The 24,471-nt window shown below is 36.9% G+C and overlaps 2 protein-coding genes across 2 annotated transcripts; both read left to right on the forward strand.

The window, feature by feature from the left end:
• The first annotated feature begins 2,326 nt into the window (after positions 1-2,326).
• LOC129240626 (uncharacterized) lies at positions 2,327-5,339 on the forward strand. The gene is made up of 2 exons (XM_054876545.1): positions 2,327-5,077; positions 5,286-5,339. Exons 1-2 carry the CDS (start codon positions 2,327-2,329, stop codon positions 5,337-5,339), a joined length of 2,805 nt encoding a protein of 934 aa, XP_054732520.1.
• On the forward strand, positions 4,999-7,636 carry LOC129240628 (uncharacterized). The gene is made up of 2 exons (XM_054876547.1): positions 4,999-5,466; positions 5,531-7,636. Exons 1-2 carry the CDS (start codon positions 5,428-5,430, stop codon positions 7,634-7,636), a joined length of 2,145 nt encoding a protein of 714 aa, XP_054732522.1. The 5' UTR covers positions 4,999-5,427.
• Positions 7,637-24,471: the final 16,835 nt, after the last annotated feature.

Raw genomic sequence — 24,471 nt, forward strand, 5'->3', positions numbered from 1 at the left:
AAGTACAAGCCTGATTTGTCTTGCGACAGAATTGAGCTTCTTCTTACATTCTTGAACAATCTTTGAGGTTTGCTACGCGTTCTCCAGGGCCTTCATTGCAGCCTGACTGTCACTGAAAACTCCAATCTGTTTCCCGCTCCATCTCCTCTCGATTATCCATTCACCAAAGCTTGCTGTGCGAATAAATTTGGATCTGTAAGAATCCGCTTAGCCGCAACTGATTGTGGGTATAGACGCAGCAAATTTAAACGGGCAATAGCTTCGTGCTGAACTTTAGAAAGAATTGTTTTTGTTTTTGTTGTTTTCAGAGCATCTCACTCTATTATTTGCAATTTCAAGCATACACACATGTCGAATATACATACTATACATATGTATCATACATGACCATGTATCCAGTATCTTTCTTGATTATACGAGTGCATATGTGCTATGCAACGCAAAAATTGTTTACTTCTAAGGCACCTGCGCATATTTCCTTCAATGAAAGCCTATTAAGGAAGTAACCACTTTGCAAGCTAGTCCTGAAATGGAACGTTCTGCAGAGGCCAATGCATGCCCGGCGCAAAAGGCGATAATGATAATGATGCTAAGAAATCTACAGAAATCTACAGCGGCAGCATAGCACACAATGCGATTAGTGAAATTGCTTTAAAATTCATTAGTATGTGCCTGTGTGGAGAGGTACGCATGTGTGCGTGTTTATGCTAGAATGCGTTACGCTGGCGACGATAGCAATGAAAACCGCAGCAGGAATGTGAGAAATTAATATCAATTCAGAAAATTCAGTCGTCCAGTTTGTTGACGCTGGTCAGTACAGAAGTATGTGCCGATGTTAAGTATTATATACATATAAGTGTGTATGTATGTATGTATGTGTGTATGTATGTATATATGTATGCATGTGTGTATGCATGTATGTACCACAGGTATTATGTATGTTTGAGCAGTATGTCTTACTTAATATGCAGGTATAAACAAAATTGCTGCTATCACAATTGTTGCCGTGTTGTTACCTCCACTCATTCATACATATGTACCAACTTGCGGACTTCACTTTACAGCTGCATTGCCGTGGCTTTCAAAATTACTCCACATAGAAGGCATAAGATGTTTATGTTCATACTATTATAAACATAGGTACAAGCAAATGTACTATTAATAAACCCTGCAGCAAAAATTTGTACAAACTCATACCCGCTTCTATCTCATACCGGCAGTCGCAGTCAAGTAGTTTCATGCTCGAGAGTACAGCGAGAAGCAGCGACTTTGAGTGGTAACAGTTTTGACTCGAATTCGATGCCATGTTCTTTAAATTATTATTTTTATTTACATGAAATATAATTATAAATGATTATATTACACAATTTCCATGGTGCCCTATGTTCTGCTAGGTATTCAAGGAAGCAATGATGTTGATTGTATTACACAATTAAGGCAAATAGCAGTGTTGGGAGCAGCACCTAATTTACATGACTAATTTAAGTATAGGGTTAATTGTATAGTTTTTATTTAATAATTTAGTATTGTAGTCTAACTTATAAGATTGTAATATTTTTAACTCGTAACACCTGGTCACCCTAATCCTTGTACTTGTCCTTGAATTATATTAATACACATTATCCTATATTTGTCATTTTCCTAACGTTCGTATCAACGCATTCTTATGTACATACATTATATATAAGCTGTGCTAAGCAAAGATTTCGAGACTTGAATCTCGACATCAGCTGTGGCCGGTGAACTAAAACTTTGTAACAAACACACGAACGCGTAAACTCTGTGAAAAATAAATTATAAAGTGGTTTAAAAATAAAAGTGTTTAATTTCAAAATTAATAGCTGCCAAAAAAGCTTGGTGGCTCAACATTTTTGGTGACCCCGACGTGATTTTCGTGTGTTTTAATTGTGTAAAATAGAAATTATTATTCAATATAATAACATTTGTTATCCCTTCGAAAATATCGTGTTACGGTAGTCAATTATTGTCGCGTAGTCGTTTAATACCTACCCAATAAATAAAGCCGTTTGTTAACTTTGTGCGGGACTTGTAAAACAAAACAGTTGAAATCGCAACATATATTTCTATTTACTAACTTTCGTGTTACGGTAGTTAATTATTGTCGCGTAGTCGTTTAATACCTACCCAATAAATAAAGCCGTTTGTTAACTTTGTGCGGGACTTGTAAAACAAAACAGTTGAAATCGCTACCTATATTTCTATTTACTAACTTTTTCAACGGTTTCCGTGTACATAGAACCGTGCCTATAAATTCGTGCGCTATCAATATAACCGGTCAGTTAATTTTAAAAGTCCAACGTTCAACATGTCGTTCAGTCCAGGTAATGGTACCTTCATTAGAGGCGATTCACCAATTACTGCACCAACGAGTGGGCAACCGTCTTCAGATCGCGTGTCGTTTTTAAAGCTGAAAACAAGGTCAGTCTTTAATCGACTTCAGCATACAGCAGCAGAGATGAACACCGAAATGCTACAAGGCATGGATGAGTACGGCTTGGCAGCAATCATGGAATCAGTGGGAGATTTGAAAGCAACATTCACCGCCGCTCACACCAGTTTAGAGGAAATGGATTTTGAATCTATTGCCAGTGACCTGCCCTGCAAATTCGATGCTACATTAGTGAAACTTAAGGCGAACCTGCAACGAGAGATTGGGAGACGTAGCACAGGTCAGCACTGCTCGACATTTAGAGCGAACACTGGTGACTCGCAGTCGATCATCGTGAATGCCAATCGTTCTCGCCTGCCTTTGCTAATGCTACCGAAATTTAGTGGCGCGTACACCGAGTGGAGCAACTTTTTCTCGATGTTTACCTCCGTCATTGACAACGATGGCGACCTAACGCAAAGCGATAAGCTGCAATACCTGCGTTCCTGCTTGAGTGGTGCTGCTTTGGATACTATCCAATCTCTGGAGATAAACGAAAATAATTATAAAAATGCATTAGATTTACTCAAAAAACGTTTTGATAACAAGCGAATTATATTTCAGGCACACATCAGACAGATCTTTGGGCTGGACAGGGCAGATGCATCCGCAAGCAAGTTGCGGGAGTTGACGGACAAGGTTACATCACACATACGCGCGTTGCAGTCGCTTGGATCACAAGAACAAATCGCTGACTGCATTATAGTTGAACTGCTAATCCAGAAGTTGGACAAGGCTACTCAATCCAAGTGGGAAGAAAATTCATCAAGCAACGAACTGCCGTCGTGGGATCAGTTAGCTGCATTTTTGGAAAAGCGGTGTCGTACCCTCGAAAATGTGGAGCATGCCATACAAACCCAAACGGATCAAGTTGACAGAAACGGTAAAACTGTAAGTACAAATAAAAGAAAATCATTTGTCGTTTCGAATGCCTCAGTAGGTGGTTGCGCGTTTTGTCGGTGCCCTGATCATAGAATTTACCACTGTCAGCAATTTTCCACTCTTTCTCCAAATCTTCGCCAAAAGGAAGCCAAGAAGCTCTCGCTTTGCCTTAACTGTCTAAAGGGTGGCCATCAAATGAGAGATTGCAATTCTGGACCCTGTAGAGCTTGTCAATTGAAACACCATACGCTTTTGCATTTTGACCGCACATCTTCTGCTTCAACTTCTATATCAGGCCCAGTCACGCAACCACCCACATTGAAATCAAACACCATAGCTGTAACATCATCTGTCCCTGGCCATGCCCTCACTTCGAGATCTCCATCTGATGCTGTGCTTCTAGCCACTGCAGTCATTTTTGTCAAAAATCGTGCTGGTACCTTCGTGCCATGTCGGGCGCTTTTGGATTCGGGTTCCCAGCTTCACTTTATTACAAATCGTTTTACTAACCAATTACAACTTCGTAGGACCAAATATTCGGCGGCAGTTTCGGGCATCGGGGATGCCAACCTGTCAACTGAAGGCTATTCGGTCAATGTCGTACTGAAGTCGCGGACTTCAGATTTCTCAACGCACATCACTTCCGTCGTTGTTCAAACAATCACTGACAATCAGCCTGGTTTTTCAGTGAGCATCGCGGACTGGAACGTCCCTTCGAACATCCAACTAGCTGATCCCAATTTCAACATACCTCAGCGTATTGACTTGCTTATCGGAGCAGGATTATTTTTCGAACTTCTCTGCGTTGGGCAGATACAGTTGGCGCCCGGATTTCCAGTTCTTCAAAAAACTCTTCTCGGTTGGGTGATATCAGGTGGTGGTCAACAGACTTCTAAGCTTTCGTCATTTGTGGCCAATCAAAGGTCTTCGAGAGACATCGACTCTGATACCCGACTAGACGATTTGGTACGTCGCTTCTGGGAAGTAGATCACGTTTTTGAGCCAATCACTAAAATAACAAGGGAGGAGCTCGACTGCGAGGCGCATTTTCAGCAAAATGTTTCGCGTTTACCTTCAGGCGAGTACTCGGTTCGCTTACCTTTGAAATTCGGCACAGAATCATTAGGCGAATCATACACACAAGCAAAGCGACGATTTCAGAGCCTTGAGCGGAAGTTAACTAACAATATCGATTTAAAGCTAAAGTACTCGGCATTTATAAAGGAGTACCTTGAGCTGAATCACATGTCACTGGTCACCAGCGCTGAGGCCCATGAATGCAAATATTTCTTACCACATCACTGCGTCGTCAAGGAAGATAGCTCCACAACAAAGCTCAGGGTCGTTTTTGATGGTTCTGCTGTCACAACTTCGGGCCTTTCATTAAACGAGATTCTAATGGCGGGGCCGACCATACAACCCAAACTTTTTGATATTCTCATTCGCTTTCGTACGTTTCCCGTTGCACTTACTGGAGACATTTGCAAGATGTATCGTTGCGTTCGCGTCTCTGCACCCGACAACATGTTGCAGTGCATTTTGTGGCGGGACTCCCCTGAATCAGACATCAAGGTTTACAAGCTGGATACGGTTACGTATGGAACGAAGCCCGCAGCCTTCCTAGCTATAAGAGCAATGCATCAACTAGCCTCCGATGAGTCCTCGTCTTACCCCTTGGGTTCACAAATTGTCAAACGCGATTTTTACGTAGATGACCTGATCTCCGGAGGAAATTCAGTTGAAGAAGTACGCGAGATGATGCATCAAACCACCAGTCTCCTTGCCCGTGGAAATTTTCATCTCCGGAAATGGTGCTCCAACAACCCAGACGTTCTTCATCACATTTCTGATGCAGAAAGGGAAACCTTCCTTAAATTCGATGACGGTAGCAATATTACGAAAACGTTGGGACTCACATGGGATCCTTTTAAAGATAATTTGTTGTTTTCCTTAGCGCGACACCTTGGAGGCACCAGAAATTCTAAACGGTCTGCACTATCAACAATAGCTCGCTGTTACGACCCGCTAGGTTTAATCGGCCCCACCCTGACTAGGGCGAAAATTCTGTTGCAGCGAATGTGGAGAGACAAGCTCGAATGGGACGAGAGTTTACCGCTCTCACTGGACACAGATTGGTCGGCCTTTTGCAAAGAATTCACGGATGTGCAGTATTTATCATTTCCGCGTTACATATTGCAGCCTGGAGCCACTCATGAACTACATGCATTTTGCGATGCTAGTCTCGAAGCATTCGGTGTTTGTGTCTATGCGCGTTCAGTCAAAGATGACAACGCTCAAGTTCATCTTCTTTGTTCAAAGGCTCGTGTTGCCCCTTTGAAGACGCTAACAGTACCTAAACTGGAGCTTTGTGCCGCCGCCTTACTCGCACAATTAATTAACGAAATAACAAAATTGAAGCTTTTCGCGAGTCGTTGTTATTGCTGGTCAGATTCATCTGTGGTATTATCCTGGTTACAAGAAGAGCCGTCAAAATTTAACGTATTTGTCGCCAACCGAGTATGTGCCATACAACAACTCACAGAAGGTATGCAGTGGCGTTACGTCCCCACCTCTTTGAATCCTGCTGACATCTTATCTAGGGGAGCCGCTCCCCGAGAACTCTCACAATCAAATTTGTGGAAGCATGGACCCCCGTTCCTGCAAGAAGAAATGTGTAATTGGCCGAAGTCTATTGTGCCTCAAACTAAACTCCCGGAAGTTCGTCAAAAGGTCCTGGTATCCATGAATAATCGAATCGACATCTCGCTTTCCTTTAAGTACATCAACTCCTTCACCAAGATGCAACGCATATTTGGATACGTACACAAGTTCATCACCACTGCAAGATCGTTAAAATCATCACATCTTACATCCGAAAATATACATCTTGGAACTCAACTGCTAATTCGCATTGTTCAAAGAGCTCAGCTTTGGCCAGAATACATTGCCTTGAAACAAAATCGATGCGTACATTCGTCGAGTAGCATTTCGTCTCTATCGCCGTTTCTAGATGATTTTGGTTTAGTTCGAGTTGGTGGTCGCCTAAGAAATTCAACCCTTAGTTTCGAAGCGCGGCATCCGATCATCCTTCCGAAAGATCACCCATTAACATCAGCCATAATCATGCATTTTCATAGAAAGAATTGCCACGCAGGCCCACAGTCATCACTTGCGGCAATTCGAATGCAGTTCTGGCCTATCGGTGGTAGGAAAACTACTGCGCGTACCCTACAAAAATGTGTTATATGCTGCAGGTCAAAACCAAAACTTTTTGAGCACATCATGGCAGATTTGCCGAAGGAGCGCATTCAGGCCTCACGAGCCTTCATCGTCACAGGAGTGGACTACTGCGGTCCATTTTATTTCAAACCCGAAACCCGCAACAAGTCACCCCAGAAATGTTACATCAGTGTTTTCATCTGTTTCGCAACCAAGGCCGTGTGGATGGAGCTAGTGAGGGACCTTTCAACAGGTGCTTTCTTGGAAGCTCTCAAGCGATTTACGGCAACACGCGGCATGCCAAGTTGTATTTGGTCAGACAACGCAACCAATTTCGTAGGCGCTAAGAACGAGTTGAGGGACCTAAAACGCTTACTCCTAAGCGAAGAGCACCGCAGCAAGGTTCACGTTCACTGCCTCAACAATGGCTTCGACTGGCGATTCATACCACCTCGTTCACCACATTTCGGCGGCTTGTGGGAAGCCGCAGTAAAAATGGCTAAACAGCACCTGTACCGCACTCTTGGCTCTGCAATTCTTAGTTTCGATGAACTACGTACTTTGGTATGTCAAATCTCTGCTATAATTAACTCTCGACCTCTTGTACCTCTTTCAGAAAATCCAGAAGACCTTGATGTTTTAACTCCAGGTAATTTTCTTATTGGCGGCCCGCTTACAGCTGCTCCTGAGCCTAACATCACTCATTTGAACTACAATCGACTCGGTCACTGGCAGCGTGTCACATACTTCCAACAATTATTTTGGAAACGATGGAGCGAAGAATACCTCACTCTTCTTCAACAAAGAGCAAAATGGCGCACCCCTCACCCTAATGTGCAAATCAACGATATTGTATGCATTAAAGATGAAAATTCAGCACCTCTTAAGTGGCCTCTTGCGCGCGTCATCGAAGTCATTACTGGTGAGGACGGTGTTGCACGAGTAGCTGTTCTACGTACATCCACTGGCCTTACACGTCGAGCTGTTACTAAATTGTGCCTCCTTCCGACTAAGGAATCAGTTGAAAGCCCTGAACTTTCAACGGAGGGGAGGATGTTGGGAGCAGCACCTAATTTACATGACTAATTTAAGTATAGGGTTAATTGTATAGTTTTTATTTAATAATTTAGTATTGTAGTCTAACTTATAAGATTGTAATATTTTTAACTCGTAACACCTGGTCACCCTAATCCTTGTACTTGTCCTTGAATTATATTAATACACATTATCCTATATTTGTCATTTTCCTAACGTTCGTATCAACGCATTCTTATGTACATACATTATATATAAGCTGTGCTAAGCAAAGATTTCGAGACTTGAATCTCGACATCAGCTGTGGCCGGTGAACTAAAACTTTGTAACAAACACACGAACGCGTAAACTCTGTGAAAAATAAATTATAAAGTGGTTTAAAAATAAAAGTGTTTAATTTCAAAATTAATAGCTGCCAAAAAAGCTTGGTGGCTCAACAAGCAGCAAAAGCTAACGGCTTTTGTAAATTACGAAATTTTTATTGTACAAAAATTACTGATATTTATACAGAAAGTAGTAAATGCCACGCAAATGACGTCACCATGTCAAAGCGTTATACGCGCGTGTATCGTTTAACGTTAATTTTATACGTCATCGTCCATAAATATCTGTTGTTGTTGTAGCAGTAACTTTGCCCTGTCAGTGTAGTGTAAATCACCTGTCGTCTTCGTCTAGCTCATCTAAAGGTAGGCCCAGCAAACTTGTTGTTTTGACGGGTTGGGTCCAGAGGGAGAGGGGTGTTAGATGAGTGGCCATAAATATCTACCTTGTATTGATGTTGTGTTTGCAGTTGAGCAAAGTATAGAGTGATTTTTTAGCTATTACAGTAGACTCGCGGTTGAGGGAGCCCCGGATTAAGGGAACTACTCGGTTGAGGGGACCACAAAAATTCTTGCATTGTGTACTCTATAGAGGGAACCTTCAATCTAATAAGTACCGAGTAGAAGGAACCTCAAAATTGTTATGCAATTTCAGTTATTTTACAGTTATGTTAGAAAGCGCATATGATTGGTATATACATATACATATATGCATATTGTGTACATTGTCCAGTGTAAAGCTATTTAGTTCGGTTCAGCGCGTTGAAGCAATTGTGCGAAATAACATAGTGATAAAAAGATAAATTTACTTTTGCTGGTTAACTATGAAAGCGAAAAGGTTTTTACCCCTCAAAACAAAATCTCGACCATATCACGTATAAAAAATGGCAAAAGAAAGATTTTAAAAGCATCGACAGCGTGCAGCATTAAACGGAAGTCTCTGAAGAAGGGTGAGTTTGCTAATATGGAAACTAAGCTCGTATAAATGGTTCATCACTCAAAAAAGTCGATATATTCCAATATCTGGAAACCTTATTAAAGAAAAAGCTAAAGAACTGCATGCAAAAATTTATGGAAATGGAAGAGACTTTAACGCAAATTCAGGCTGGCTAAATGGATTCAAGGCTAGATTTGGAATTAGATTGTTGAAAAACTGTCTTCTGATCAAGAAGCAGTGCCAGCATTCAAGGCAAAATTTTGGCGACTAAAAAATGAATTACAGTTGGATGAAAACCAGGTTTATAATGCTGACGAAACTGGATTATTTTGGAAATTACTGCCAGACAAAACATACGTTAGCCCAAATGAAAAAAATGCGTGCGGAAGAAAAAGTGAAAAGACGCTAGTCACAGTTTTAGTGTGCACTAATGCAACTGGCAAACACAAATTAAAGCTATTAGTATTATAATAGGTCAAGCCAAAAAACCACTATCATTCAGAAATTTTCAGCCTCCGTTAAACTACAGGTGCTCAAAACGAGCATGGATGACTGCGGACATTTTCGAAGAATGGTTCCACAATTTCTTTGTACCAGAGGCCAATTAAATTATTAAATCATAACATAGGTAAATAATAAATTGAACTAAATACATTTTGTTGTTTTTTAGGTTACCACATTCCTAATACACGAGGGTCTACCAGTCAAAGCTGTTTTGATGTTAGATAATGCAGCGTGCCATCCAAAACAAGAGTTATTACAAACAGAATGTGGTTCAATTTTCGTTTTATTATTGCCACCAAATGTAACACCCCTTCTCCAGCCGATAGACCAGAATGTAATAAGGTTTACCAAGTTGCACTATAGAACAAATTTATTAAAATCAGCTATTGGTAAAGACGAAATAGCCGACTTTTAAAAAAAAATTACTTTGAAAGATGCCATTTGCCTTTTGACCCAAGCATGGCAAAAAGTCGATGCCGACGTTATTAAAAAATGCTGGTGTCCATTACATGTTTATAAACATCCGATAGACAATGATGAGTGTATCGAGATTGATGTGCCCTAAGAATATGGACAGGAATAGATGACAATTGCGCTAATGGTACTGATGGCCTCTGATGAGGATGAGTATGACGAAATAAACGGCGACAAGTCTACAATAGAGGCAGCTGAAGCCATTAAAATTTTTGACAAAGCAATCCATTGGACCAAACACAATACGTTTCCACGACAGTCGGTTCTACGTTACCGAAACGACCCGGATTTATATCCGACCAGGGACTGTCACTCCAGCAGCATTCACCGTATGTAAGTATGGGGAATGTTTATGCTGCTACAACAACAACCAAACACAATACCAACTCACTCGAACACATCATTTTTCTTAACAATATCAGGGATATTGCAGTGAAAAAATCACTGGAAGCTAAGGAAAAACAAAGTACTATATTGGACTTCTTTAAATAATAAGTATTAATAAAATATTTATAATCCGCCCACTTCTGTACATGTATAATTACAATCTCAATTGAAGGGAAAGTCTGGGTTGAGGGGAATAACCCTTGCACGAATTAATTCCCTCAACCCCGAGTCTACTGTATCTTTTAAAACAGCTGGCGCACGTTTCGTGTTTTTTTTCACTGTCAAACATCTTCAGTTTGGTCTATAATTTAACCAAGAATCGTCTTACAAACGAACAACGCTTGCAAATCATTGAATTTTATTATAAAAATGCGTGTTCTGTTGAGAAAGTTTATCACGCGCTTCTTCCATCAACCATCAACACGTTTACTTAGTGTGCGAACTGAAGAAAATATCGCAGCTGTATTGGACATTGTTAATGTTGACATGGAACTGTACCTGTCTGTACCATTACTACGGTAGCTCCTTATTTCTCGTGTTAATTTTAAATTGAGTTGAATTATTTAACATTTTCTTTTATTAATACTTTTTGAACCGAGGGGTCTATGCGATCTATGCGCTTATCAAGAAGCCATTTTGCGACTGGGCTGATTTATAGTATTTTTTTTTTAACTTCCTTTAAAATCATGTGTTCTTCGAGATCATTAAGTTTCTTCCCCTGGCCTAGTAGTCTTTTATTTGCAATCGAAGTCACTTTTTTATATTCGCGTTACGTGAAGAATGATTTCACTTCATTAAACTGCCGATTTCTCTGGGCCTCTTCTATTCGCCACTTCTCCGCTCGCTATCTCTATAATCGATTAACTTGACGAAAAATTTGCATGCGAAAGCAACAACAAAGTTATCGATAAAGATTCGCCGCTAGCGAGTATGGCTATTGCCCGAAATCTGTAAGCAGTCTCAAGTCACTAATTGAGACTTTTCGCGGTGAAATTTGATTTTGAAACTAGTTGCAATTCAGTAAGCAATCTCACGTCATTAGTCTCAAAAAAAAGTCACTAATTAGTGATCTACTTCTGAGCAGCTCACAAAACGAAAAATTTGGAAGAGGAATTAATTATTTTATACATATTGCAAAAAAATCGCGAAAATGCGAAGTAATATGTTTTGGGTAAAAAATTCTTAAGAACACGAATAATTGTGTACTTATTGACGTTTTAGAATTATGCCTAGACGGATTCCAGCAAGTTTACGCAGCACGGAAGACCCATTCCTTCTGGAAGAAGACGTTTTCAGGAGGGTTTTTAGATTCCCGAAATCCTTCTGCTGGGAACTTATTCAAGATCTCAAACCACTTGACAAGTTTGAGCGGAATACCCAGCTCGTTCGTTTCAACGGAATATATATAGAGGTGCAATTCAACATTTATCGATTATTAATTTTGTTTGTCTCAATTGAATTGTTGATAAACCGATTCAGGTAAAAGGTTTATAAAACAGAAATTAAAAACAATATTTTGTATGAGCTTAGCAATGTTCATATTCTTTATGTTTTTGATGAAGAATTTCGTTTGATAAATGAGCTTAAAAAATTCCATTACTTATGGAATCGATAAATGATTTTTTGCTCAACTTTTTGACTATCTCTAGCCGATACGTGCCATCAGCTGACTGTCTCTATTTATTTTCACCATGATATTTGGTGAAATTCTTGTGACTTTCCCTTACTGAATACCAAAATCGTCTCAAGTCACAAAAAGAGTCACTAATTTATAATCTCAATTTTAGTGACTTGAGATGAGATTCGCTTACAGAATTCGGGCATATAGCTCATTAGACTGGTATAACTCACTGTCGAACAAATGCAAGTAATTTAAGGCGGCTCTATTGCCGCGTTGCCAATATATGATCTTTTATACCAGTTGCTTCATCTATTCTCCACTTGAGGCCTATTATTTCATAGCATGAATTGACAATTCCATTCAATTTGCTGGCTCGATTGGTAATTACCATTGAAATAGACCACTGAAAAACATCGAAAATTTAGTGGTGAGACGTTAAATATCAGTTTCATTCTCTGGATGAAATTTAGCAATTATTCAGCTTTCTCCTTTAGTTGCCTGTTTTACTGACGGAGCCATTGCGCTAGAGTTATGTTTATCACTTCAAAACTCCTAGCAAACTTAAAACTGTAGTGCTGAATTTAGCTGCGCACGCTTGAAATATAACGGGACCCCGTCACATCCTAATTACTAAAGTGCAAAACAAAATTGTTAGGGGAATTTCGATTGCTACGTCACAGAAGTATACGCCAGCCGAAATCTGCACGATAATTTCGCACATTTTCACACACTCGTCCATTCAGTCGTTGCTCAGACGGCAACAAAGTGCCATTGGGTTAATTTTTTTCGTATATCACTAACACATTCTTAGTTTTTTCGTAAACAAACCGATTCCTAGCTCCTGCTTCGTCTGTCAAATTCGCTGAGAGCCTGCTAACGGTCTGATATTGGCCACACCAAGAATGATAGAGAAATAGATTGCGCCTTCCGAATTCGCCGTGTCGTAAGAGTTCATATATTAACATATACAGATAAGGCGAATTACTTGTTTGCGAAGAGGAAGAGTAGTCGAAAGCACACACACACACTTTCTAGCCACGGCGTCTTCCGCATAAAAACGCAAAAAACTGCATTTGGAGGATTTATATTAATTTGTGCTTTCACAATTTAACGCACGGCACTTCGTTTTCATTAGTTTGATTAGTTTAAATCTCACAAATCACAATATTATAAGTCATTCACTGAATTTTCACAAACATGTAATTTTTCCTACTTTTGCTTGTTTTGTTCGCTTGTTTCGTATAGCGAACGGAGCTGACGTCAGACTTGTCAAAATCGTGAAAAATAAAATAACTGTTTTAATGGCGCCACCTAAGGTACTCAATTCGCCTTGATTAAAAACAAAAAAAATGTGCATATGTACATGAGGGTGCGTCACTCTCCATGTGTAAAAAATTGGTATTTTCATTGCAACGAGATTTTAATTATATTTATTTTATTATACATGCCGTCAAAATATTATCCGGCCGCCGTAGCCGAATGGGTTGGTGCGTGATTACCATTCGGAATTCACAGAGAGAACGTAGGTTCGAATCTCGGTGAAACCAAAATAATAAAAACATTTTTCTAATAGCGGTCGCCCCTCGACAGGCAATGGCAAACATCCGAGTGTATTTCTGCCATGAGAAAGCTCCTCATAAAAATATCTGCCATTCAGAGTCGGCTTGAAACTGTAGGTCCCTCCATTTGTGGAACAACATCAAGACGCATACCACAAATAGGAGGAGATCTCGGCCAAACACCCAAAAAGGGTGTACGCGTAAATTATATATATATATACTTCCGTCAAAATATTTCGGAAGCAGGATCAATTTTAAAGTACCTCCAAAACCTGAGCTTTTTTTAGTAAATAAAATTAAAAAAATTTTTTTCCAAAAATATAATTCGGGAAAATATTAATATCTCCCCAATATGCCCAAAGGCATATGAAAGTACCCTCAAAAACCGAGTTTTCCTCATAAATAAATGTTTTTAAATAATTTTTCCAAAAAATACCTCAACTAATAGATGAGTTAAAATTAAGTGGTCTGCATACAAGTGTTAAAATTTTAATAAAAAATAATGCAATATGCAAAATGACGACACCTAAGGTACTCAATTCGCCTTGGGCCTCAGCATAAAAATCTTTTCACCATGCAATATATGTACGATTATTCGTTTCGACATGAATTCTCTGCGCTTATTTTTATTTTTCAGTACGAAAATGTTGAATGTAAAGATACATTTTTTTTTGTGTGATTAAATTGAATAGAAAATATTATAAATAAGTGAAAAACAAGTTTTTTCGTAATAAAATTAATTAACTTTTACGAAAATCTGTTTTACAGTTGCACGCTGAGCATGTACGAATAAGTGTGTGCGCCACTGTATATTTATAAATGTATGCACTCACATACTCAGAATAACCGAGTGGTCTCGACTCGGAACATATGTACATAGGTAGCCAAACATACCTATGACTCACACAAAGCCACAGACGTGTTTACATCTGGATTTGATATTTCCAACGAATGTTGACCCACTAGGAATGTCTTTCTACATGAGGATTCTGCTAAGTATAGCAAAGTTAGTTTCGTACAACAATTTTTAGAAAAATTAATTACAATTAAAGCGCAGATATTAGCTGATGAGGTGGATGAAACGCAGAAGCGCCGTTTTACTACCGCGGGGAGTTGCAACTCAAGTTTCCAGTCGGGTGCAATTTGTGTGATTATATTCAAGCGCAAAAAATAAGCTTTGCATTTACATTAATTTGTAATATGTGGCATGCGTTTATGTATATAACTACTATATACTTAAATGCGTTTATATTTTTACAATAAAGTTGCAGTACAAACCTACAAACATCCAAACTCGCGTATGTATGTAATATATTTAAGTACGCTTGTGATGCTGCTGCTCTATCCTCAAACAGCCATATGCATACGTAAGCATATACATACGTACATACATACATATGTCCATGCGTACATAAGTGCTCATATGTAGACATACATATAAATACCTAGGAGCTTGGCGATCGCCGTTGCACTTCCTCTAGCAGGAGAGTGCAACAGCGATCACTGAAACGTGATCACGAGATTTTGTTGCTGCAACAACAATCCGCTGCTGTGGCATGACTTGCTGTGCATGACGCGCATTGTGTGCTGTCTGCCCGGCTGACTGCCTAACTTGCTTGCGCAGCGCTGGTGATCGTTCACCCGCTCGATTTCCAGCATTCGCCTTTTACTCTTGGGCCGCCACTTGGTAATTGGGTATAGACTCAAAAGGCCAGGCCGGTTTAACTCGTTATCTGAGTAATGTGAGTTGCTAGTTCTGGGCTTAAATAAAATTGTATAGAAACAAAAAAAAAAAATCAAAAAATAAATAAAAGAATTCAGCTGTAACAACAACAGTAAAAAAGAACTCCATCTCATGCGTTTAATATACTCCGTACAGGTTTGTGTTTTTTTTTTTTTATTTAATTTTTTAATTTTTTGCTTTTTTATGTAGATTTTGTTGTGAATTCTGGTGTACTCAACACTTTTTGCAAATAAAAGTAGGGTGCCCGAAGTCGTTGTACAAAAATTGTGTCTGCCTGAGCAAAAATGAAAAATGTGCATATGAATGCTGGTGTGTACGGTGAAGGTGTCGAAGATGATGATGACGCCGATAAAAACGAACAGTGTTTATTAAGCAGGAAAAATATTTAATGATGTTTCTAAGCATATAAAAAAGATTTGTTATTTCCTTACATGCGCCACACGAAATTAAGAACAAAATAATATTTAAGCGACATGAGTGTTCCTGGACGTGCGGACTGGCCGTGTGCCGTGTACTGTACGACAAATCCGGCTCAAGAAAAATGTAGGCAACGTATAGTGCAAAACTGAACAGATGGTTGGTGTGTTGTTGTTATTTCAGCAGTATTTTATTCGCAAACATGTGCGAAGAGTGACAGTTCCTGGCCTAAATATATATAAATTATAAAACCGTAACCGTAAACCGACTGTCGTACGTTTGTACTCGTATACGGCAATACATTCGTTTTAACTTCGTTTTGCGTTTCGTCTGACATATCAGTCGAGCTTGATGCCGCGACCGACACAAGGGGCCCATTCTAGCGAGGAGTTGCTTCATCTATTCGTTACTTGCTAACGCTTGGCGAAAGGAAGAGATCCTATGCCTCACAAAACTGGTAAGACTCACTATTTTACAAACACATGTAAGTTTAGGCAGCTCTCTATAGTAGCGCTACTAGGATATGTATTTATACCATCTTCATTATACATACAATATATCATTATAAATATCTTCATATTTATACCAGCTTCATCTATTCGTCGCTTGCTAACGAAGAGAAGAGGCTTATAGTAATATATTCCAATGCCTTTAGGGGGTTATATACAGTAAAAATTAAAAAAAAATCGACTTTTTTTTCTTGATGTGCATATATTAAAAGGTACACACAGAAAATTTAATATCGCTGAATATTTTCGAAGTTATCCGCAAATTTGAAAAGGCGTTTCAGAGTGTTTGAAAGTATAGGGTGGACCAAATAAAGCCTACTAATGTTAAGCACAAATAACTTTTTTATTTTTTGACATATTTCTTTTTCTCTTTTTGTAGGTTATAATTGAATTGTTGGAAATTTATTATGGAAGCCTACAGTACAACACAACGCGTTAAAAATAATCGAGTTTTTCTATTCTTACACAATTATCCACACAAATTGATTTTTTAAATAATGCTTTGATGTCGGATGAAGCGCATTTCCATTTAAATGGTTATGTCAACAAATAAAACTGTATATTGTGGGGCTCTGAAAATCCAAAGGCAACATACCAACATCAGTTGTACCCATCTAAATGTACTGTTTGGTGCGGTGTTATGGCCACTAGAGTTATCGGTTCATATTTTTTCGAAAATGAGAATGAAACGCCGGAATCGATTTCAGGAGCTTCTTACAGAACATTGATTGAAAACTTTTTGCGGCCAATGGCGGAGCAGTATCTAAATTTGTGGTTTCAACAAGATGGAGCAACTGCGCATACTGCTAGGCAGTAGTCTTTAGTCATTAGTAGGTCTTATTTGACTCACCCTGTACAAGGCCGGAGCTTTAAACGCGTTTTTCTCAAAATGGTGTTTTCAAAATGGATGACCAACATTACTCGAAAACGGCTAAGCCAATTAGTCTCAAAATTTAACACGAGCTTCTTTAATATATTTTTTAGTAATTAATCGCAGATTTTTTCTCACCGATAAATATTTGTTTTTTTTTTATAAACAATTTAAGGCCAAAATTTAGGTCAAAAATCCATGATTTTTTGAGAAACCGCCATTTTTCCAAAAAAATATTTTGCTCATTCCTTCGATTAATTACTATATTTAACATTAGTTTAACGAATTCTGTTTGGTTTTTTAATTTCAGAGGACCCAGTTCAGAGATATAGTGGTCACCGCAAAACGCAGATTAGCTGTAACTCCTTTCCAAAAAAAATTTTTTACTAATATTAAGTCTTAAAATACAGTTCAAAGATAACATAATATGTGTGCAAGTTTTTAGATTGATAAATTTAAAATTTTTCTCAGAAAAAATTCTGCCTTCTAACTGTATCAGATATATACCTAAGAAATGCTATTAGTCCATAGATGCTGCTAGCAGTATTTTTAAACCTTTCCAAATGTCTTGGTTGTTACATTTCATACAACAATGCATTTTTGTCGCTCTTAAAAATGTCGAATTTCGTGCCTTCAAACTACGATTTGCGGACATCGAAAAATGACATTGTGAAATGCTGCTCTCCCTCTTCAAAAGGAAGTCTTTTTTGCATCGAATCGTTACGGGTGATGAAAAATGGGTGTATTTTTCCAATACCAAGCGTAAACGATCATATGGTCCTCCCGGTCCCAAGCCAAAAACAATGGCCAAACCAAATCGCTTCGGCCGCAAGGCAATGCTGTGTGTTTTCTGGGATCAGCGTGGTATGATTTGGTACCAGGTGAAACAGAGGACGGTGCACGCTACCAACGACAATTGGCCGATTGGAACAGCGCTATACACCGAAAACGCCCAGAATATGCGGATCGGCGTCACAAAGTAATTTTTCTTGATGACAATGCACCGCCACATCGAAACCCGGCCAAAGACGGCCAATTTTTTTGGCGCGGCATCCACAAATTGCCTGAGAGATGGGAAACATGTGTCGCTAACGATGGCTCTTATTTTGAAGATTAAATTAGTAATCATTTTTTGTTAATAAACGTTTGAAAAAAAAGGTATATAATCCCTTAAGGATTTTCATTTAAAACGATGGCGAGTCCTACTTTATTAGTTGTAGAAGGATGCTTGAACGCGGTTCGCTCTCGAGTGTCAAGCCAATTTATGCCTCCCTTTTAGCAACCATATACAACAAATTATAAAATGAAACATTTTGCCATTTTTGTCATTCCATCATTTTTAATAAAACGTTACCACTTTTCAACATTAAAAACCCCATACTATCCGCTCTCAATAAACAATTGACAATATTACGTCTAACTTCTTATTGAGTTGATGGCTTCTTTCTGTATCTGAACAGTTTGGGTACATGAAACCTTACAAACTCTTGTATTCCATGACTCGCACAAGAAAAGGACTCAAATTAGTTGGTTGATAGCTGCTCAATAAATCTATGAGCTTTACTCCAAATAAAACCGAGACACAACCGAAAAAAAAAACTTTTAAATCAGTTCATTTTTATCTACTAATTCATTACAATTTAACACTGTGCACACATGAAAATGCATACACGCACATTTTTGCCGTTACGCGCTAGCATCTTTGTTGTTTCAATAGTTGTAACATTTTCTCTATCGTCAAATTAAATTACTTTGCTCAATTTAATTCTATTTTTCAAAATGCATAAACATTTTCGCGCATACAAACACATTTATGTATATGCACATATTTAGGCTGTTTATATCAAATCTTCTTGGCCACCCTCACCACAAAAATGCTTTTATGTCTTATGCCTTTGCCGCTTTTCCAGCATGCCTTTGTGGCATTCGCATCTCCCCTGACATGTCTCTGTCTCTACGTACATTCAAATCTAGTAACGGTTCTGAAAGTAATATTGTCGCGCACAGGGGTAAGCGCGAGTAAGGGGTACCTCACTTAACTCTAACAGTTTAACGCGAAGAAGGGAGATGTTTCAAGTATACGAAAGACGTGTTTGATGTACGAGTTGTATTCCGGTTGCCCGTTGTAATGTTTGCATACGCACTTGGAAACTATTTATGTATTTGCGTATGAACGTATTCATGTATTCATGTACATATGTATGTGGGTGCACGTCAAAAATCGGCAAAAACTTTCACACCTACTTTAAAGCATTAGAGCCACAGCACACACTCCATACGCCTATTGCGTCCAAACATCATTTGACCAATCCACCACCAGGCGCTTTCAAATGCTCACTTTTAAACAGCAACCATTGTATATGTACACACGCATGTACATATATCCAATACAAGTTGTATTCCATTCGTAAATCACGTAAAAGAAATAATCAAATAAAATAAACATAATATCCGCACATAACAGCAACGTCAGCAGCGTCACTACAACAACAATCACACTAAAAATCATGCATACCTACGTACTTCTAATTCACGTTTTATTTATGTAGATATGAGGTACTTGGCACATTAATAAATATCATGGACTGATTAAACAAATGGAACATCCTTATCGAAAATTAGTAATAACAAGGAAACCGCACTTCCGATCCCGAAGAAATATTTTATTACGAAAATGTTAACGAAAAAAAATTGCTTAAAACACAACAAAGCTTTTTTGTTTTTTTTTTTTTTGGGTCGGCCGATTGTTGTCACTATTGCCGGCTTTTCTGAATTCTGAATATGGCGGTTTTCAGATTGTTGTTGCACGTGTGTATTGTGTCGTAGTGTTGAGTCGTATGCGTATTTTGAGTGGGGCGCGCTTAACACACCGTTAAATGTTCGTTCGCTCGTTTGAAATGCTTCCGTCTGACTGATGAGAAGTTACGAAAAATATTCGATGGAAACGTGATTAGTAAGCACCAAAGCGCTCATAGCGCAGTTGCCGCATTCAACAGACCCACAACGATTCCAGCCGATCTGCTCCAACGAACGAAACAACTGACTCGAGTCACTCGACCGGTGTTTTGTTTATTTGCTTTTATTGTTATTATTATAATTTTGGCTTGAATGTGTGTAGTAGTAAGTTTATTGGTGATGGTGATGGTGTGGTGGCTGTGACAGAGAGGAATGCAAGAATGTGAAAAATAGGCTGGAAAGGTTTTAAGCCGGCAATAACGACGTCAGCAGTGCATTACATTTGCTTATGGATATGCGTAGAACAGTTAAATAAAAAAAAAATAAAAATAAATAAATAAAATATGTAATTAGAAAAAATAAATAAATAAAATAAAACAAAATAAAATAAACTTAAACCGAAACTTTTTAAAGTAAACGTTTTTCTTGTTAGTAAATTTGTTAACTATTTTGTATAATATTTATATATATATTTAATTGTAATATTTTGTACCTGTTATAAATTATTGGCTTGCAGCTAAGCTGTCGCCAATTAATGTAAAACACTCCTTTTTTGGGATGCAATAAAAAAAATAAAAAAATAAAATCAAATAAAATAAAATAAAATAAAATGAAACAAAATAAAATAAAATAAAATAATTGAATAAATAAGTAAAATAAATAAATAAATGAAATATGTAATTAAATAAAATAAAATAAAATAAAATAAAATAAAATAAAATAAAATAAAATAAAATAAAATAAAATAAAATAAAATAAAATAAAACAAAATAAAATAAAATAAAATAAAATAAAATAAAATAAAATAAAATAAAATAAAATAAAATAAAATAAAATAAAATAAAATAAAATAAAATAAAATAAAATAAAATAAAATAAAATAAAATAAAATAAAATAAAATAAAATAAAATAAAATAAAATAAAATAAAATAAAATAAAATAAAATAAAATAAAATAAAATAAAATAAAATAAAATAAAATAAAATAAAATAAAATAAAATAAAATAAAATAAAATAAAATAAAATAAAATAAAATAAAATAAAATAAAATAAAATAAAATAAAACAAAATAAAATAAAATAAAATAAATAAAATAAAATAAATAAATAAATAAGTAAAATAAATAAATAAAATAAATAAGTAAAATAAATAAATAAATAAAATATGTAATTAAATAAAATTCTCGAACCTGAAAATCGAATCTCTCATCAAATTCTCGAAACGAATTAATATCTTTGACCAAAATCTACAATAAAAATCTCGGTTAGGTGGGGAAATCATATAACATCATGAGTTCTAGGGCAACACAACGGACCCAACTTGCGGTCTATGTGGCACTCCGATGCGGGGTCACCCTTAAACCAACCAACCAACAAATAAAATAAAATAAAATAAAATAAAATAAAATAAATATATAAAATAAAATAAATAAATAAAATAAATAAGTTAATAAATAAATAAACCAAATAAATAAAAAAAATTCTTAGTCTTACTCGTTGAAAGGATATTCTGTAAAGGAAGAAATATATAATAATATTTTTGTATTTTTTAACTATTTAACAAATTAATATGTATGTATATACAAGACGGCCGCCGTAGCCGAATGGGTTGGTGCGTGACTACCATTCGGAATTCAGAGAGAACATAGGTTCGAATTTCCGCGTAACACCAAAATGAATAAAAAGTTGTTTCTAATAGCGGTCAGGCAATGGCAAACCTTCGAGTGCATTGCTGACAAGAAAAAGCTCCTCGTAATAAATATCTGCCATTCGGAGTCGGTTTAAAACTGTGGGTCCGTCCATTTGTGGAACAACGTTAAGACGCACGCCACAAATAGGAGGAGGAGCTCGGCCAAACACCCAAACTTTCGTGTAAGCGCCAATTATGCATATCCATATATGATATATAATATGTATGTGATATTAAGTTATTTAATAATTTTTTTGGTTTTTGTGTTTCCGATAAATAGACGAGCCAAAATGGACAGCACCCTATAGGACCAAATTTTTCGGGATGGTCACCTTCAGCGCCATTTTTAAAATTATTAAAATAAAATTATTTTTTTTGTCATTTTTAGATGTAAAAGAAGTTAAATAAAAAGCCTAAAAAATGTAAACATAGTTTTTCATTTTTTTTTTGTTGTAAAAAAAATTCCTGAAAATACCCTAAATTTTCGAGCTCTAGCTTATTTGTTCCTGATCGATCGATTCTTTTTTCAGAATTAACAATATGGCGGCTTCAGGAAATATTTTCCATATTTTCGAAAAAAAGCGACAATTCATTGTTTAAAAAAAATTAAAAATTTTTCAAAAAAAAATCCTACGACCAGGCAAAAGTTTTTTATGTTTTTCAAGAGCAGTATAAATTTTATTGAAATCTACCAAGCGGTTTTTAAGTTATATTATATATATATAATTGGCGTGGTGTGCGTGCTGATGTTGTTCCACAAATGGAGGGACTTACAGTTTCAAGCCGACTCCGAACGGCAGATATTTTTATGAGGAGCTTTTTCATGGCAGAAATACACTCGGAGGTTTGCCATTGCCTGCCGATTTTTAAGTTACAGTTCATAAATTACAGTTCAAAAAACATAGTTTTGATAAAGACGCATTTAAAGTTTTGCGAACGCTCCAGAGCATCCTTTGTTAATTGTTGAATAACTCGAAAAGTTTTTAACGGATTCACTTCAAATTTTCACACAACAATTTTTATTTTATATTAATATATAATTTAAGAAAATGCAAAAAAAAAAAACAATTTTTTGAAAATTCTAACTACTTAAATTCTAACTTACCTTTAATATTGTTGAGGTCAGATAAAATGTATGAATACTGATGTTACAAGTTACATAAAACTCTCATTGCTTATAAGTTTGTTTGATTATAAAAATTAATAGCTAATCCTAACTAAATTTTACTAAAATATGCGCAGATGCCCGAACCTCATTTTGGACTCCTTACTTATTTTTATAATTTTTTTTTTTAATTTTTTATTATTTTGGATGTATGTACATATACATACATACATACATACATATGCACACAATTGTTTAATGGAATAGCCGAATGATTTGCGCGAGATTACCATTCCGTAGGACCAGACTTCGAAAACCACTGTCGTCATGAAACACCACAATAATAACAAACAAAAGTTCTTTCTAATAGCGTTCGACCTTTAGCAGACAATGGCAAATCTCCGAGTGTAACTCTGCCATGATAAAGTTTTCATAAAAAGCCCATTTGGAGGTGGCATAAAACTGTAGTTCCCTCCAATTGTGGGAAAACATCAAGCTGTGGACCATAAATTAGAGTCCCTCAGGGTTGTATATATGTAGGCATCTGGATTCTGGTTTCAGCATGATAATCATCCCAAGCATTTGGCATATAATGTTAAACTCTGTTAAACTGTATAACACAAATCACCAATTCCGCACAACGCCCCAATCCCCAGACCTCAATCCCATTGAGCATTAGTGGGATTTACTGGGCGCAGGATCTGTTAGCACAGCATAACTTCCAAGGAAATGCTTAAAAACGTAATAATTAATGAATGGAGCAAAATTACCAAAGAGGTCCATTCCATGTCACATCGACTTGCGGAGGTCCTCAAGGGGAAAGGTTATCTCACAAGTTACTAACACCTTATTATTATTTTTATAATTATTATTATGATTATTATTCTATTATTTTTTTTTTTTTTGTTTTGTTTTTTAAATATTAATACTTTTTCTGCTTCGTTGAAGTGAAGTTTTTTGTTTTTGTTTTGTGAAATGTAATTTTTAAAGATGTACTTAGGAAAATTGTATAGAAATTGTAGAAAAATTACTGACTAAACATTTCTCATGAAAGTGTAAAATGTTTTAATTTTTTTTTTACAAAGAATTTCTTAATATGTTGCTTTCATTCCTTTGTGTGCGGATACTTTTTTTGGCAAGTGTACATATTGCGCGTAAGTTTTTGCTAAATTAGAAATTTTTTGTTAGTTTGTTCTTCAAACAAAATTTCCAGAATTTCCTAGCTTTCCATTTGTGCACTCGTTCCAGCGAAAGCAACACTCCCCCAATACTGCCACCTTCAATACAAAAATGTTAACACGAAACGCCGCAAGTGTACGCCACAAATTAGTAAACAAAGGAAGCAAAACAAAAACGGAAAATGGCGAAGTGTGGCGAATGATAGAAGGCAGACGCAGTGAAAAAAACAGCTGGAAACACGTACGCCGGCACGTATCTGTTGTGCATTCATACATACATCTTGTACATGCATTCGCTTTAATTTTGGCTACATCAGGCATTGAAGGGGGGCACATGACTAGCCAGCCAGGCACACATACAAGCATGCATACCTCTTGGCATGAGTTGGTACTTTTGTTATGCTTTCAGAGCAGTGCCGGCCACAATTGACAATCACATTTTGCGCTTGGTTGAAAGCTCAAAAAGCTCATCGCTACACCCGAAAAATTTTGCAAATGTAATACACACTTTTTCCACCACCTTCATATCAACTTTTACCAATAAGTTAGCGACTTAAAACTTTGAGAAACTGAAATTCAATATTTACAAGTTTTTCCAGGTTTCATTAAATTTTT

Source organism: Anastrepha obliqua, chromosome 3, assembly GCF_027943255.1.
Source record: "Anastrepha obliqua isolate idAnaObli1 chromosome 3, idAnaObli1_1.0, whole genome shotgun sequence".
In the NCBI taxonomy this organism is placed as follows: Eukaryota; Metazoa; Arthropoda; class Insecta; order Diptera; family Tephritidae; genus Anastrepha; species Anastrepha obliqua.

What these genes read in the sequence shown, in the direction of transcription:
- LOC129240626 (XM_054876545.1), top strand. Translation starts at nt 2,327, where the DNA reads ATGTCGTTCAGTCCAGGTAATGGTACCTTCATTAGAGGCGATTCACCA. An exon ending in GAGGAAATTCAGTTGAAGAA is followed by an intron (nt 5,078 to 5,285) that starts GTACGCGAGATG and finishes TGTTTTCCTTAG; the next exon opens with CGCGACACCTTGGAGGCACC.
- LOC129240628 (XM_054876547.1), top strand. Translation starts at nt 5,428, where the DNA reads ATGGGACGAGAGTTTACCGCTCTCACTGGACACAGATTG. An exon ending in CTCTCACTGGACACAGATTG is followed by an intron (nt 5,467 to 5,530) that starts GTCGGCCTTTTG and finishes TACATATTGCAG; the next exon opens with CCTGGAGCCACTCATGAACT.